This window comes from the organism of the source record quoted next, unplaced genomic scaffold, assembly GCF_019419815.1.
Source record: "Pyrus x bretschneideri cultivar Hongxiangsu unplaced genomic scaffold, Pyrus_bretschneideri_v1 Contig13, whole genome shotgun sequence".
In the NCBI taxonomy this organism is placed as follows: Eukaryota; Viridiplantae; Streptophyta; class Magnoliopsida; order Rosales; family Rosaceae; genus Pyrus; species Pyrus x bretschneideri.
The window spans coordinates 6,791,662-6,807,842 of record NW_025999424.1 but is presented as its reverse complement, the minus strand read 5'-3'; the positions used below and the strand labels follow the sequence as shown (position 1 = coordinate 6,807,842).

General features: G+C 39.3%; 1 protein-coding gene and 2 long non-coding RNA genes across 3 annotated transcripts; all 3 read left to right on the top strand.

The window, feature by feature from the left end:
- The first annotated feature begins 4,854 nt into the window (after nt 1-4,854).
- Nucleotides 4,855-9,406, top strand: LOC125474917 (fatty acid hydroperoxide lyase, chloroplastic-like). The gene is made up of 3 exons (XM_048579167.1): nt 4,855-5,383; nt 7,536-7,917; nt 8,310-9,406. Exons 1-3 carry the CDS (start codon nt 4,925-4,927, stop codon nt 8,948-8,950), a joined length of 1,482 nt encoding a protein of 493 aa, XP_048435124.1. The 5' UTR covers nt 4,855-4,924; the 3' UTR covers nt 8,951-9,406.
- Nucleotides 6,238-6,836, top strand: LOC125474918. The gene is made up of 2 exons (XR_007256320.1): nt 6,238-6,422; nt 6,507-6,836. It is a non-coding gene; the product is annotated as an uncharacterized LOC125474918 (long non-coding RNA).
- Nucleotides 9,407-9,985: 579 nt separating the features above from the next.
- On the top strand, nt 9,986-10,972 carry LOC125474916. The gene is made up of 2 exons (XR_007256319.1): nt 9,986-10,461; nt 10,574-10,972. It is a non-coding gene; the product is annotated as an uncharacterized LOC125474916 (long non-coding RNA).
- The last annotated feature ends 5,209 nt before the right edge of the window (nt 10,973-16,181 follow it).

Here is a 16,181-nt window from a genome sequence, read left to right as displayed (position 1 = left end):
AATTCAACATCCGTTAAAACAAATCTGTGCAGTTTTTTGCTTACTGTTTGCTTCCTACATCTAAACAATACAAGTTAACAAAATTTAAGTTCATTGCGACAAGACTTCCAAACAAGTCGATGTGAAGGCTTTGAAAGAAACTATTTGGAACCATGTACAATAATCTGTTTAAACGTCGATCTAGGTCTGCTAAGTCATTTATTTATTTTTCAGGTTTTCAGTTTTCTTAGGCAATAGAACATATAGGAAACCATCTTTATTAAAAAGAAGAAGTTAAATTACATAAGAAAGCTTGATCGGGGATTTATGCATATGCTGAAACAATCCTAGATTTATTTGATGTATGATTTCCGATTGAGTGGTGTCCTCTCTTTTCTTCATGCTGCAATCAAACTGTCTGTGAAACTTACTCGTACCTACTAACATGTGGAGATCATAGAACATGAATTGTGGCAATTTCAGCGTGCCACTTGGAATGGTGTACGATGTGATCTATCAACAGAAATACATAAACATCTTTGTCTTGTATTGGGTACATCCCACTAGATGATATATTTTATACCATATAAAATCAACAATTGAATGATATTTAAGAACTTGCATAACTTCAGCCTTATTTAGAAGCGCTTTTAGCTGCTGACAATGTATAGCAAAAGTTAAAAGTATTTATGAGTTATAAAAACGTTTGCACTTGTTTCAAGAAATACTGAAATACTTTTTCAGGAAACACTTATATTTGGTTCATGTAAAAGCGCTTTTTAGCATAAATGCATCGTAAAGAAGTATTTCCAAACGGAATTTCTGCATCTACCATCCTACTGTTTCGTATTTGATATTACAGTCTTTAGAAGGTGTAAATTCTGATTAATTATTGATATTTTTGAACTTGAGAAAGAGTGGAGCAATTGGTGTTCCGAGTGATCTGCAGAGCTGCTGAAACTATCAGTGACATCTCCCCTGACCTGTGTTTCATCTGCCTTTTACATTTGGCCAATGAGCATGGTTTGAGGATCCTGGCCTCCACCAATCTGGATGATCTCAGCATTCACCTAACGTGAAAAAGTTTGGGAGCATTTTCTCCGCTGTAATGATTTTGTACTCTGCTGTTATTATTTGAATGGAAATGGAAAATGCGTCTGAAACTGTACTTTACGACTTAGTTTTATATTTAATCAATTGGTGTTCCTTTCAATATTTTAAATTAATCTTGAATTTAAGAACATATATTTTTGCACGCGAAACCTATGTTCCTTTCAATTAGTTTTATATTTTTGCACGCGAAACCTATGTTCAAATTCCTTCCTTCCTTCCCAATGTCGCACATAACAAAAAAAAAAAAAAAAAAAAAAAGGTAATGTTATCTACAATCTTTTTTAGTTGTCACACACTATATTTATTTTTAACCATTGAATCGAATAAGTTAAGAAATATTAAGAACACAGAATTAACAAGAATGTGTTGAAAGTAAAAATGAGTATGTGAATAACATTCTTAAAAATAGAAGTCAATTGCTAGGAAAATAGCAATAATGCAACGAAGTGTAGTACTTGGGATTTTCAAATGGTGAAGAAATACTAGAGTGATGCTAAAAATATAGGAGCAACTTGTGAGTTGTTAATGCAAGTGAATTTTCCGGTAGGTTTGGAAATAATAAACTAGAGCAATGCTCACAAATACACAAGTAACTTATGAGCCGTTGATGCAAATGAATCCTACAATGCATCAACGATTTTGCACACAATTAATAGTGTTACTAGTAAGTTGTGGGTTGTATTGTTCAAATGATCAAGGTTTTTTTTTTCTATCCATTGCGTTCTAATTTCAAACTTTTTAATAGATTAATATTTAAAAAAATAGAAAAATTTTGAAATAGGTCCAATTTTATAGATCACATTTTGAAATAAATCTAATTTTTAGTAACTTTTAACTTTTAAAATAGATCTAATATTTAGTTATTTTGAATTCACATCAAAAGATCTCAATTAAATATATAGTAGCATAACTTAAAATATTATTAAAGAATGAACAAAAACATTTCAACAAAAAAGAAATTAACAAAAACTAGTGTCCACACAGTCTCTGCAGTACACTGGTAACATAACATTAATGTGGGCCAGGCCGACCTACAAGCTTACACAGTTTAGAAAGAACGACAAAACAATCAATCAAAGCAATAGGCCACGTTTCCCTTCATGAACGGAAAGTAGATTATCTGCTTTCTTGTTTGGATGCTTTTTTCTTGTTTGGATGCCCTTTTCTTCTCATTGGGTGTCCTTTTTTTTTTTTATTAAATTATATCAATATTTTATATTTTTATTAATTTTTATCTTATTATTTTTATAAAAAAATTAATATAAAATATTAACATAATACAAATAGCTCAGCTATTTTCGTAAAATCATGCGGCTGAAATTTTTTCTTTTTAATATTCTTGCCTTCTTCTCCGGTGGCGATTGACGAAGCGGAACCGCAGAGAAGAAAGAAGAAGAAGAAAATGAGAAGGGACCGGGGTTGAAGGTCGGGGAAATATGCCGTGAGAATTCGGTGGAAGTGTGAGGGAGAGATGAGTGACGGAGGGAGGTCTGCAGGATCCGGATGAGAGAATCTGGAGAGGATAAAAAGAAAGTAAACAATGACTTCAGTTAACTACCCACGTGTCACTGTATCTGTCAACGATGTCACCATGGCTTCTTGACGAGTTCCTTCCTTGCTTGTCATTATCGAATTAGGATTCTTTCGGATTCATTTTACGTAGAATTCAATGAATTCTTTAATTGTGTCTATTCATAATATATCATCTGATAAAAAAATTAACTGTATAATATACGATAAACGAATATAATTAAAGAATTTTAAAATCCTCATAAAGAGATCTAAAGATAATCGTATTTGATCATTATCTTGCATTAAAAATACACAACATGTCTTTCTTGTGACACACCAACCAAACGCTTCAATAAAACCAATTTGGATCCCCTTCGGATTCAAATTGTGAGAATCTTAGGAATCCTCACATCTTAACCATTCATCGTACATCGTGTGGTAAAAAAATTATTTGATTTTTTTATTTAAAATTAAATACAAATAGTATCCGACGAAAATTGACTGTACGATGTACGATGAACGATTAAGATCTCCACAAAGTAGATCAGAAGAAAATCCTCTTGCCAATAAAACCTCTTAATCATTTCAAATACCTGTTTTTGTTCAACAAGAATAATAATTCATAATAGTGTAACAAATTTCATTCTAGTAAATTAGTATTTGTTTTGTACAAGGGAAATAATTTTCCACACAATCACATGCCTTTTTTCTCCTCCAACGCATTTTTGTTTAATTTTGTACTGGTGTTTTTGTTACATTTAAAGATCGTAAATAAAGACAAGTGTCTTGTAGCTCAGTTTATTAAAAGCATTCACCCTTACATTCTAGGTCTTGTGTTCGATCTCCCTCTTCAGTAATTTAACATAGATATTCTATTGTTTGAGAGAGTCTCCTTATGGCACACTATTTTATAGTGTTGGACTTAACATTAAATTGTCAAGTGAGAGTTTATAAATAATTTTACTTTAAGAGAGTCTTCTTATGACACAATATTTTATAATGTTGATATGAAAATTAACAATAAATTATAAGGTGTTAGAGAGTCTCACTTTAAAAAAAAAAGTTCCGTTAACATTTCTTGACAAGTATACTTACAAAACAAAATTTATGAAATTGATATTAGCTAATAATGTATAATACCATTATATCATGGTTAAATTATGACCAATCATTAAAATATGCTTTTTTTTTTTTTGAAAGGGACTAACATGTAATTATATAATGCTGTCAGGTGAGAGTTTATAGAGAATTTCACTTCAAGAGAGTCTTCTTGTGGCACAATATTTTATAATATTTATATAAAAATTAACAATAAATTATGAGGTGTTAGAGAGTCACACTTTAAAAAAAAGTTTCGTTAACATTTCTCGATAAGTATACTTACAAAACAAAATGTATGAAATTGATATTAGCTAATAATGTATAATACCATTATATCATGGTTAAACTATGACCAATCATTAAAATATGCTCTCTCTCTTTTTTTTTTTTTTTTTTTTTGAAAGCGACTAACATGTAATTATATAATGCTGTCAAGTGAGAGTTTATAGAGAATTTTACTTTAAAAGAGTATTCTGGCAAAAAAAGAAAAGAAAAAAGAAGAATGTGTTAGAATCATCCACACAATCAAACATTATTTTCCCATTTTTTGTCTTTACTTGGAAGCGCATATTATTCTCCCCCTTTAAACAATCAAAGAAATAAAATCCCACTTAAGTTTATTTTCCTGTTCACCCATCACACTCGAAACATTAATACACTCTTTACAATTAATGATAAATCATTTCTATTTTATTTATTTCTCAATAAAATTTGATTCATTAAATACATTTATTTTAATATACCTACAAGTAGAGAACAATTTACATATCACGCAAAATCAAACAAGACGTCACGATATGATGAATATGTTATGTGTAAGTTTATCTTGTAGATAAGACATCAATCATCTTATTTACTTTTATTGTAATACATGAAATAATACAATACAAATACGTGTTTCAATCACTTATGAAAATTTCGGCTTTTTAAACAAAATAGTCTATGAGATTAATATAATTTCTCAAGTTGATTTTTGAGATTTTGAAAGAATAAAAGTGATCCATGAGTTTATTTATCGTTAATCATTTTAGTTCTTTCGTAAAAAACATCTCCTAAATAAGGACAACAAATCATCTTCAGTTTAATAATTAATCGGCCAAAACAATTTGACGAAACTTTACAGCCAAAGCACTTGGCTCACAACTGGAAAGACCAACCACAATCACCTCTCTCATTTCATTATACAAAATCTCGAAATCCAACAAAAATAAAATAAATCATGGCTTTCATGATGAGCATGACCCCAGGCATCCCATCGTCACCGTCACCGTCCCCGTCCCCCTCACCGTCATCGCCACCGCTCTCTCAACCACAACCACCAGCATCTCTACCAGTCCGTACAATCCCCGGAGCCTATGGCTGGCCGCTGCTTGGCCCCGTCTCGGACCGCCTGGACTACTTCTGGTTCCAGGGTCCCGAAACATTCTTCAAAAAGCGCACCGAGAAGTACAAGAGCACGGTGTTCCGTACGAATGTCCCTCCCAGCTTCCCGCTGTTCCTGAACGTCAACCCCAACGTCGTCGCCGTCCTCGACTGCAAGTCCTTCTCGTACATGTTCGACATGGAGTTGGTCGAGAAGAAGAATGTTCTTGTCGGCGACTTCATGCCCAGTGTCAAGTTCACCGGCGACTTGAGGACCTGCGCTTATCTTGATACATCTGAACCCCAACACTCCAAGGTACATATTTTTCTTTATTTTTGCAAATATTGGGTTCGTGTAGATTTCTTTTATATTTTTTTACCAATATCTTACTCTAAACTAATTTAAATTACGGGAGCGGAAGTGAGATTACTAGGGTAGAGAGTAAAAGTACATAAACTCTAGCTAATTTAACTACGCATAGATCTACAAAATAGTTAGGAAATTTAGTTGTTTTAATGATTTTACAACATCCAAGTGCTAAACTAACCGATCTCACAAAAAAAAAAAAAAAAAAAAAAAAAAGAAAAAAAAAAGAAAAGAAAGAAATATGTCTATTAGGATTAAATGATGAATTTATTAGGGATAACACGATTTATCTATAAGTATGTCCAATTAGTTTGGCAATCAAATTTAGTTTTATTTTATTTTATTATTTTTGCTGATTTCCCAAATAGGTAACTGTTTTAATTGAATCGATTTCAGAGCTTCAGCTAGTAAAAGCTTGAATTTCATTTTTTGGATCAAAGTACAAGCTTGAAATTTTCATTTGTCAAAAGGGGTGAGAATATTTTTTGCACTGTGGTTAATGAATTAACTCATCCAGTATTTTACTAGAAATGTTAAACTATAGATTGTCGACAGTGAATCCAGATTATTAATTTGATTTGTCGCGGCGTATTGTTTGGATGGTTACTTCTTTGTTAAAAATGAAAGCGTACAATTTAGATTCACAGTCTAGCAAAAGAACGTCACCAAGTCTTTAGAAAGAAAGAATTGTGCTGAGCATTTGAAGATATTTCTTGTTTTCAGTTGTTGCTGAACCAGAAGTAAATTTTCCGAAGAGTGATTGGTTGGATATTTTGGCCGGCAGAAAAGAATGGTTTGTGTTTTCTGTGTTCCTTAGAAAAGTCCCAGATGGTCCAAATGTATATCACAGGAGTCATGCTTTAGGGACAAATCAGTCCAAAATGTATGCGATGGGGGACCATTACAACTGGAATAAGATCTTATACGGATTCTCTTTGTGAGGATTGCGGGGATCACTTCGTTGTATCTGTTCATCTGTCATCTTACGGTTAGAAATCATTTTGAATTTTTTTATTTAAAATTGATTACAAATAGTACCTGATGGAAACTGGTCGTAATGTATGATGAACAGATACGATTCTCCGAGATCTTTAGAAAGAGAATCCGGAGAGGATCCTCATCCATTACAACAATTGGATGGTGGTGATTTTCAGTTGCAGTTGAGTCTGGGAAATGAGATACATGGGATTAATTTCCTACAGTTTCTCTCTCCCTCTTTTTTTGGAGTATTTTTCTTTCCTCGACGGTGATTTTCACACTCTTAATTTTTAATCGAAATGAGAGTGTAAAACTAGGGATCGAGACTTGAAACCACACAGAAATTTTTAAGATAATTTAACGGCCGTTATTTTACGGTTTTCCTCTTACCTGTCCTTCATGATATTTGAAATGACTTTTTAAAGACTTGATGCACATCCACTCCACTACGTTGCTGCCCAAAATTGTACAAGTAGGACCCCCGTTGGTTCAAAATCTTATCACAAAACTTGGGTTGGAAGTAGGACTGGCAAACGGATTGAGTTGTGTCAATCCGCTATATTAACGAATTCTTAACATGTTATTCGGTAAATATTCGATTCGTTAATAGGTTGTGTCGGGTGTGCCTAATGCCTAAATTTAACATACAATATCTTATTAGGTCCTGGTAACGATTTGACTCGTTAACGGGTGATCCGATAGCAACTCGAGATTGACTTGAAACTTGTTATTTTCATGTCATTTTGTAATGGGTTAACGTGTCGTGCAAGAAATTCTTGAACCTAATTAGAAGGTTGTGCAATAGCTTTTTGTATTTTTGTCGGTACGTGAGGGGTTATGCAAAAAGATCAAAAGGGGTTCAATAGTATGAAAATGCAATTCATGAAAAGGGTTTTCATCTCCTTAGGGTTTAGGTAATTTGGTAGCCATCTATTAGTGGCAAAATGTACTTTGCTAACCTGAGTTCTTAGGGTGTGCTTAATTTGATTGAAGTGAAAAACGTTTTCATCTCGCAAGATATGAAATCTACTGTATAGGATGTGATTTTACTCGACTTCTCCCGTCTTTTGGTAAGTTTAATTTCTATCAACTTACCAATACCATCTTAATATCTTCTTCACAGATCAAAAGCTTTGCCTTGGACATCTTGAAAAGAAGCTCCAAGACATGGGTGCCTGAGCTCACTGCCAACCTCTCAACCTTTTGGGACACAATAGAAGCGGATGTTTCCAAAGATGGGAGTGCCAGCTATTTGATCCCACTCCAGAAGTTCATCTTCAAGTTTTTCACTAAATGCTTAGTTGGAGCTGACCCAGCAAGCTCGCCCAAGATAGCGGAGTCTGGCTATGCCATGCTCGACCGGTGGCTCGCCCTCCAGCTCCTCCCCACTGTCAAGATTGGTGTGCTTCAGCCCCTGGAGGAGATTTTCCTCCATTCTTTTGCTTACCCTTCTTTTCTTGTCAGTGGAGACTACAACCAGCTTTACCAGTTTATAGAAGAACATGGTAAGTTACACTTCTTGTTAAACAACGTATTAATCTCATGCCCTTCGAAATATATTTGAATTCAAAATATATTTTCTACTTGCATTCATTAACATACCCTAGACGACATCTGTACGTAAAATTTTTCTTGTCAGACTGTATATTTAAACTATTAATCAAGTTGATTATTGCTTGATGTGCGGTCTAGATTCACAAACAACATAAATGTTTGTATGTCAACAAAAGAATAGTAAGATGGCATTACCATACATGTTCTATATGAGTCGCCAATATAATACACGCTATTAGAGGTGTGATCAATAAAGGTGGTACAAATCACGTTACTTGACAAGTTTAATGCCATCCATATCTTTGTTTTATGTGTTCATGAATACAAATGGACTTGTTTACAGGTAAAGAAGTAGTAAAGAGAGGTGAAACCGATTTCGGACTGACGAAAGAAGAAACAATTCACAACCTTCTCTTTGTACTTGGTTTCAATGCGTTTGGTGGGTTTTCTGTCTTTCTGCCAAGTTTGATAGGCACAATAGCAAGCGACACCACCGGTTTACAGGCCAAAATAGTCAAAGAAGTCAGAGAAAACGCCGGTTCAACTTTGAGTTTCGACTCGGTGAAAAATTTGCAACTGGTTCAGTCCGTAGTGTGCGAAGCCCTCCGGTTCAACCCACCGGTTCCACTCCAATTTGCGCGGGCCAGAAAGGACTTCCAACTGAGTTCACACGACTCAATCTTTGACATCAAGAAGGGTGAGTTGCTCTGTGGGTTTCAACAACAGGTCATGAGGGATGAGAAAGTCTTCGATGAACCGGACACGTTTAAACCGGACCGGTTCATGAAGAACAAAGAGCTACTGAACTACTTGTACTGGTCCAACGGACCGCAGACCGGTTCACCAAGTGAGTCCAACAAGCAGTGCGCTGCGAAGGACTATGTGACCCTCACTGCTGTTTTGCTTGTTGCGTATGCATTTCAAAGATATGATTCAATCACAGGAACCGGTACTTCAATCACAGCCCTGGAGAAGGCCAAGTGAGAGAGTGGGGCGATCGTAGCCGTTGAAATGTGTATGTGATGGATCATTTGGTTTTTCGGAAATTTGGTGCCTGTGTAGGGGTTTGTAAGTAATTAAGTAGAGAAGGGCAGATATTTGAGGGAAAAGGTCAAAACTTGGGGTGGCCAGATTCAATTAAATAAAGTGAAGTAGAAATTGAAGGAATTTATTGTGGATGATGGCTTCTAGTGTGGGGTGGGTCGTGGGTCGTGGCCCATGGGTCTTGCCGACACCACTTCCTCGGCTTTGTTTGGTATGATTTGATACAATGGCGTTCACATTGCGGGCCACTTAGTGTTATGTGTTTTGCGTAAGGTCTTACATCTTTATATGTAAAATCTTTTTGTTGATTTTCCAGACCAATCAGTGTTGCGAACCATAAAAAAAAATTGCAATCGTGCATGCCCCAATTCAAGAATGAAGGATTATACTACTGAATTTAAGTCCTTTTTTTTTTTTTTTTTTTAATTATTTGGCCCATAGATCTTGTAGCTTTTTGTGAAAACTAAATGCTGGTGATTTTATTTTTTTGAATAAATAATATTATCTACACTAAGAGGGTAGGGGAGTGAGTTCAGTTTTATAATAAACGAGCGATAATGTGATTCAAATTCACAATTGACAAAAATTGAATCTAACCGTAATACTAAGTAGCTAATGGTGGTGATTTTAACACTCATTGTTTAACCTCCTAGACTCGTAGGATGTGTGTTGAGTTTAACATTCAATCTAGAACAATGATTTGCTGCTGAAAAAAAAGAAGGAGCTCCTACTGAATTTAATTAGTGTCCAATTACAACTAGATACATGTCTAAATTTTTTTTAACGAAATAAAACTTGAACCAAATCATAGAAGCTTGCAAGTTTTAATTGGATAAGAGCATGAGCTCTTACTTTTCTTCCAGCAGCCAATTATTGTTCTTCAATCTAGCATGGAATAGCTAAAAGTTATAGGAAATCAAAAGTGTTTCTAATAGTGTGATGAAACAAAGTTCAAAGTGCTTCAAAGTCAAAACACTTTCCAATACTAAAGCACTTGGAATTTTATAAAAGTTCAACGTGCTTCCCAAAAAAGTACTTATGAGCAAAATTATATACACTAAAGCCCAACGGTAAAAAATACTGTTCATAAACACAGTGTAAAGATGAACATGCCCCCAATCTTTTTGTTCTTTCACGTTATCATTTTTTTACCTTAACAGTGAGATGACTAATATGCCCTTATTGGATACGTGCAGGTCATCTAGTATTTCATTCTTCAGCTGTCGTTCTTTCATTTTGACAGCAAGTACCACCCACCGCTCCACCGCCGTTGCATTTGCCCTTTCTGTTCCTCCTGCTTGCTCAATCCATTACTACTTTGATTCATATTTTGTTCTCTCAACTAAAGAACCGCGGCCTGTTTCTCGAACTCTCTCCCGCAGCGGAACCACCGTCATCACCAGGTGCCGCAACCCCTCTTTGCCTCTGAGTATATTTGTACCATAGAAAAGGTAGTGGAAAAAAGTGGGTCTTTCTGTTTTACTACTTCCCCTTGATCTCTGCAAAAGCATATTGTAGTTATGATATTTTATTTAAATCCGTGATGATTTTGCGGTGATTTAGTCTGTTAAATTCACACCGAAGCCGAAGCTACAACCACGAGTCCATGGGAAATAGGGAGTCCGATCGGGGAATTGCTTCATCCAATTCAGGGAAATTGAAATCGGCAAAGAATCACCTTTGGGGGCTATAACTGCTGGGAAAGAGCTGCATCATACTATAATCTTTCAATTTCAATTTCCCACATGAATCTTCTGGTCCCTTGATTCCTTTCAGTCCTTCTCTCCCCGTCCCTACTCCGCTCTGCTCCGTACGCACGCTCATCTTTCTTTATTCTTCCTATTTCTTCTCCTTAATTTGTAATATTTTTTTTTTGTTTTGAAATTAGAATTTTGTTTTGTGTGATTGAACCAAGAAACTTAACATGGTTGCAGAAAAAAAAAAATAATTTGTTTGTTGTAAGTTTGTATGAATTTTAATATATTTTGTAAATGAGTAACAAGAAGAAAAATTAAAAAACGAGACTTTACCGGGTTAAAAATGGGTTTTGGTCAGAAGGGGTTCAGATATTTGGCAATTGTCACATCCGGATTGGGGTCCATCGTATTCTGGCCTGCTCTACCACTGTAGCATGATATTGTCCGTTTTTGGTCCTTATCATACTCTCACGGTTTTGTTTCTGAGAACTTAAACGAGAACTTCCCAGTGGGTTACCCAATCATATTCTGGGCCTGCTCCACGACTGTAGCACGATATTGTCCGTTTTAGGCTCCGAACATGCCCTCACGGTTTTGTTTTTGAGAACTCAAACGATAACTTACCAGTGGGTCACCCATCATATTATGGGCCTGCTCCACGACTGTAGCACGATATTGTTCGTTTTAGGCTCCGAACATGCCCTCACGGTTTTGTTTTTGAGAACTCAAACGAGAACTTACCAGTGGGTCACCCATCATGAGAGTGACCTCGCGCGCTACTCACTTAACTTTGGAGTTCTCATGGAACCTAAAGCCAGTGAGCTCCCAAAATGACTTGTGCTAGGTAGGGATGAGAATATACATATAAGGATCACTCATGATAGGTAGGGATGAGAATATACATTAAGGATCACTTCCTGCGCGATGTGGGATCTTACAATCCACCTCCTTAGGGGCCCGACATTCTCATCGACACATCATGGCCAAGGTTAGGCTTTAATACCAAATTGTTACGTCCTGCCCTTGACCGTCACCACATCTCGGTGGCCCAGGCCCCCTCACATCCCGGGTTCGACTTCACTGTAGCACGATATTATCTGCTTTGGACTCCGATCATGCCTTCACGGTTTTGTTTCTGGGAACTCATACAAGAACTTCTTAGTGGGTCACTGTTTGGGCCCAAAATATTATTGGGCCGAGCAGGGAGATGTGCTCGGCCCAAGGTAATGACATGCTATGGGCCAAATAATGAAACCCGGGCCAGCTGGCAGGGTCGGCCAGATCTTAAGTAGTCCAGATGAATGAGAAAAGGTCGAGGAAATCCTGATGCGACCAGGATTCTCGACTGGCAAGGGATAAAGCTTCAAAAAGAGGAGAATTCAGAATCCCAGTGGGACTAGGATTGTTCGAGGTAAAGGTGAGATGGGACAAGGACTCCCAATCCAAATCAGAATGGGATTCAAGGAGCGAGGTGCTATAAATACAAGAAATTACGCAGTAGAAAAGACCCTTCAGAATCAGCATACAATTGCCCTGCGCAAAACCTCTCAAACACCTTGAGATTTTTCCTTTTCTTTTCCTGCCGACACACCTTCAGTTTGGATAAACAGCACTGTGGAAGCAACCGGTGAGCACCTTCAGTTTGGATAAACAGCACTGCCGCCGCAGAATCAGCCGACCGAGAAACACCTTCAGTTTGGATAAACAGCACTGCGTCGAGGTCGACCGATTATCTATCTAAGTCTCGGCCGAGAAGGGTTTTCGAACCTTTGTTGGTGGAGGTCATCTAACTAAGCCTTTTCGGCATAGTTGGGTGTTACGAGTTGCATTGCTCGGCGTATTGGACGTCGAGTGAGTTTATGATTGGATACTCGCAAGTAAGTTTCAGGGTTCGGCATTCCGACGGCCGAACTACGTTTACCATCAAGACATACATCACATTCGAGTACCTGTGCCCATATAGTTTGGTCTCGATTCGGCGTGCTTATACTCTTACGAATATAATCACAGTGACCGAATCAGGGTCCGACGACCTGTGAACTCCGTAGAATTAATAGCCTTGTCTTCAGGCTATAGAGCCCAGAGACCGAGAGCGTTCCTTCCTCGGTCGCAATCGCAAGATACAGAAGTCGATAGCGCACCCAACGCGACATCACATTTTACTCCTCGGCCGAGCTCGGTCGACGAGTTGGCACGCCCCGCATTCAACCGAAGGACGTAGTTAGCTCATTAGTTACTCGGCCTGCGCGCCACGTATCAAAATCACCGCTGCCGGTTTTGAAACCACCGTTGAGGATGCTGAGAAACGTATCAAAATCCTTCTGCGGCCTGGGGAAACGAGAGCTCGTCTAGAACACTTCACACAAGAGGCCGAAAGGAAACTTTCCCCATTACCACCACGCGAACCGTTTATCAAAGTACGGCGCAACCTACATCCCCCATTCCTCGGTGAATCCTTGGAATACATGCGAGAATTTCATAAGAAATACTCCGCCAATGACTTGTATGGACTACCCAAAGCATGTCAGGAAGCCCTCGACCTCGCTCTCACTTGCCCTGATGCCGAGCAGATTATTCAGAAAACTTCTGACCCAGCAATTAAAGCAAGATTCCAACATATACGGGAGGCTCGGGTACTTGGTTTTGAAGTCGATCCCTATACAGATATCGACACCTCCGAATTACCTTTTTCGCTCGATGACCTTCAGCATTTGCGCTATCATTTCGAAGTTTTTTCGGCTGTATCACTCTTCGGCCTCACGGCCGACGAGGAAAAACGGATAGCACGTTTGGATGCATACCTGGACACGAGGAACGCCTGTATGGCCTATGAGGAACGAGCCCGTGTAACGAAGGACCAACCTAAGTATTCAACAGTCCATATGGTCGAGGAAAATAGCCCACCCACATTCGATTTGGTTAATACGTCTCGAATACCGGCCCTTACCGAGGAACTCAAAAGCCTGATTGAGGATGATCCGCTGGCCGATACTGTGGCTAGTTCGGCAGAAGACGACGACCACGATCCAATGGGTCCTTCGATTCTCGAACAAATGGAGATCAGTATGGTCCACGTGTTACCAGCTGAATTTCAACCCAGGACCCACCAATCAAATTTCTTGGACGGAGATGTAGTCGCCGAAGAAGCAACACAAGTAGATTTCGTTGCAAACGACGATGACAGAGAAACCCGAAGCACGGACAATCTTAAGGCAGCTTTGGCCGAGCTATTTCCTCGCTCCCCTTCAGTTACTCTCCAACACCTGAAGCCGTTGTACGTCACGGCTCACATCGAAGGATTCCCTATTTCCAAAGTGTTTGTCGACTGTGGAGCTACAGTCAACATTATGCCAATATCTGTCATGAAGGCTTTACGGCGTTCTGATAACGAACTCATTCCTTCAGGGATCACTATGAGCAGCTTCGTTGGCGACAAGTCGCAGACCAAAGTAGTGCTACCATTGGAAGTTAGCATTGCCGGTCGGCAACACATGACGGCATTCTTCATAATTGATTCCAAGACCGACTATAATGCATTACTCGGCCGAGACTGGATCCACCAAACCAGTTGCATTCCTTCATCACTATACCAAGTTCTCATCTTTTGGGACGGCAAATCGGTCACCGTCCATCCAGCCGATAATCAACCATTTGAGACCAACATGATTCAGGCTCGCTATTATGACGATCACGTCGGCTACATCACCCTCCAAGGCCTTAACAAGGATGGGCGGCCGACGCGAATTTCAGTGCAGAAAGTGATTGAGGTCGGCGCCGAGACTGTCCAACAGGATTCGGCGAGACTTGGCTTGGCAGATTTAGTCACCAATGCCGATGATTGAGCACACCAAGCAAGAACAGCGCCAGGCCGCGGTTTCGTCAACAATGGAACGTCTGCTGGCCCATTGGTACGCCATTACCAAACAACCACATTCCGGCATAAATTTAATTGAATTTTTGGCCGAAGCAGATGACGGCCCTGTTTTGACTTTTGATAAAGTTCGGGCTGCACCAGCCGAACTCGAGGACCATCGGCCTCAAGTCAAGGACCCATTAGAAGAAGTTAACGTCGGCACGGCCGATGATCCTCGCATACTGTTTATCAGCGCGTTACTCCCACCAGCCATGAAGGTCGAACTCCATAAGTTACTCCGGGAATTCAAAGATTGCTTCGCATGGAGTTACCATGAAATGCCAGGCCTCGATCGAGACTTGGTCGAACATGAGTTGCGCATCAAAGATGGTTGTAAACCTTTTCGGCAGCCTCCTCGCCGATTTTCGACCGAGGTACAACTCGGCATTAAGGAAGAATTGGTTCGGCTTCTTAAGGCCGGATTTATTAGGACCGCTCGGTACGTCGAATGGTTGGCCAATATCGTCCCCGTGTTGAAGAAAAACGGTGCCCTTCGCATTTGCATCGATTTCCGTAACCTAAATCTGGCTACTCCCAAGGACGAATATACAATGCCAATCTCAGATTTGCTCATTGATGCCGCAGCTAATCATGAACTACTATCTTTTATGGACGGTCATGCGGGATACAACCAGATTTTCATCGCCGAAGCCGACGTCCACAAAACGGCTTTCCGTTGCCCAGGGGCACTCGGCACGTACGAATGGGTCGTCATGCCATTCGGCCTCAAGAATGCCGGCGCCACATACCAACGAGCCATGAATATGATCTTCCACGACTTAATTGGGACCATCGTCGAAGTTTATATCGACGATGTGGTGGTAAAGTCGAAACACCGCCAAACACACCTGGATGACCTGCGACAAGCGTTCCTTCGCATGCGCAAGAATAATCTCAAAATGAACCCAGCCAAGTGTGCTTTCGGTGTTTCGGCCGGCAATTTCCTAGGGTTTTTGGTGCACCATCGCGGCATCGAAGTCGACGCCAATAAAGCCCGCGCCATCATTAGCGCCCCACCTCCCACAACAAAGAAACAGTTGCAGTCGTTACTCGGGCAGATCAATTTCCTCCGCCGATTCATCGCCAATTCGGCAGGAAAAATGAAGGCATTCTCCACCCTCCTTAAACTTAAAGATACCGATAAATTTGTTTGGCGCGAAGAACATCAGAGTGCATTCACGCAAATCAAGGTGGCCCTGTCAACCCCACCCGTGCTGGTTCCGCCTTGTCGCACCAAACCCCTTAAATTGTACATTTCGGCAGCCGCCGAATCCATTGGGTGTCTCCTCGCGCAAGACAACAATGTCGGGCGCGAACAAGCTGTCTTTTATCTTAGCCGAAATCTGAATTCCCCAGAGCTCAATTATTCACCCGTCGAAAAACTTTGCTTAGCTTTGTTTTTCGCCGCATCTAAGCTTCGGCATTACATGCTCCCATCAGTTACGCAGGTCATTGCTCAAACAGACGTAATTCGGTACATGCTCACTCGACCTATCGTCAAAGGCCGAATCGGGAAATGGACGCTCGCCTTATCCGAGTTCAGCCTACAGTACGTACCCCA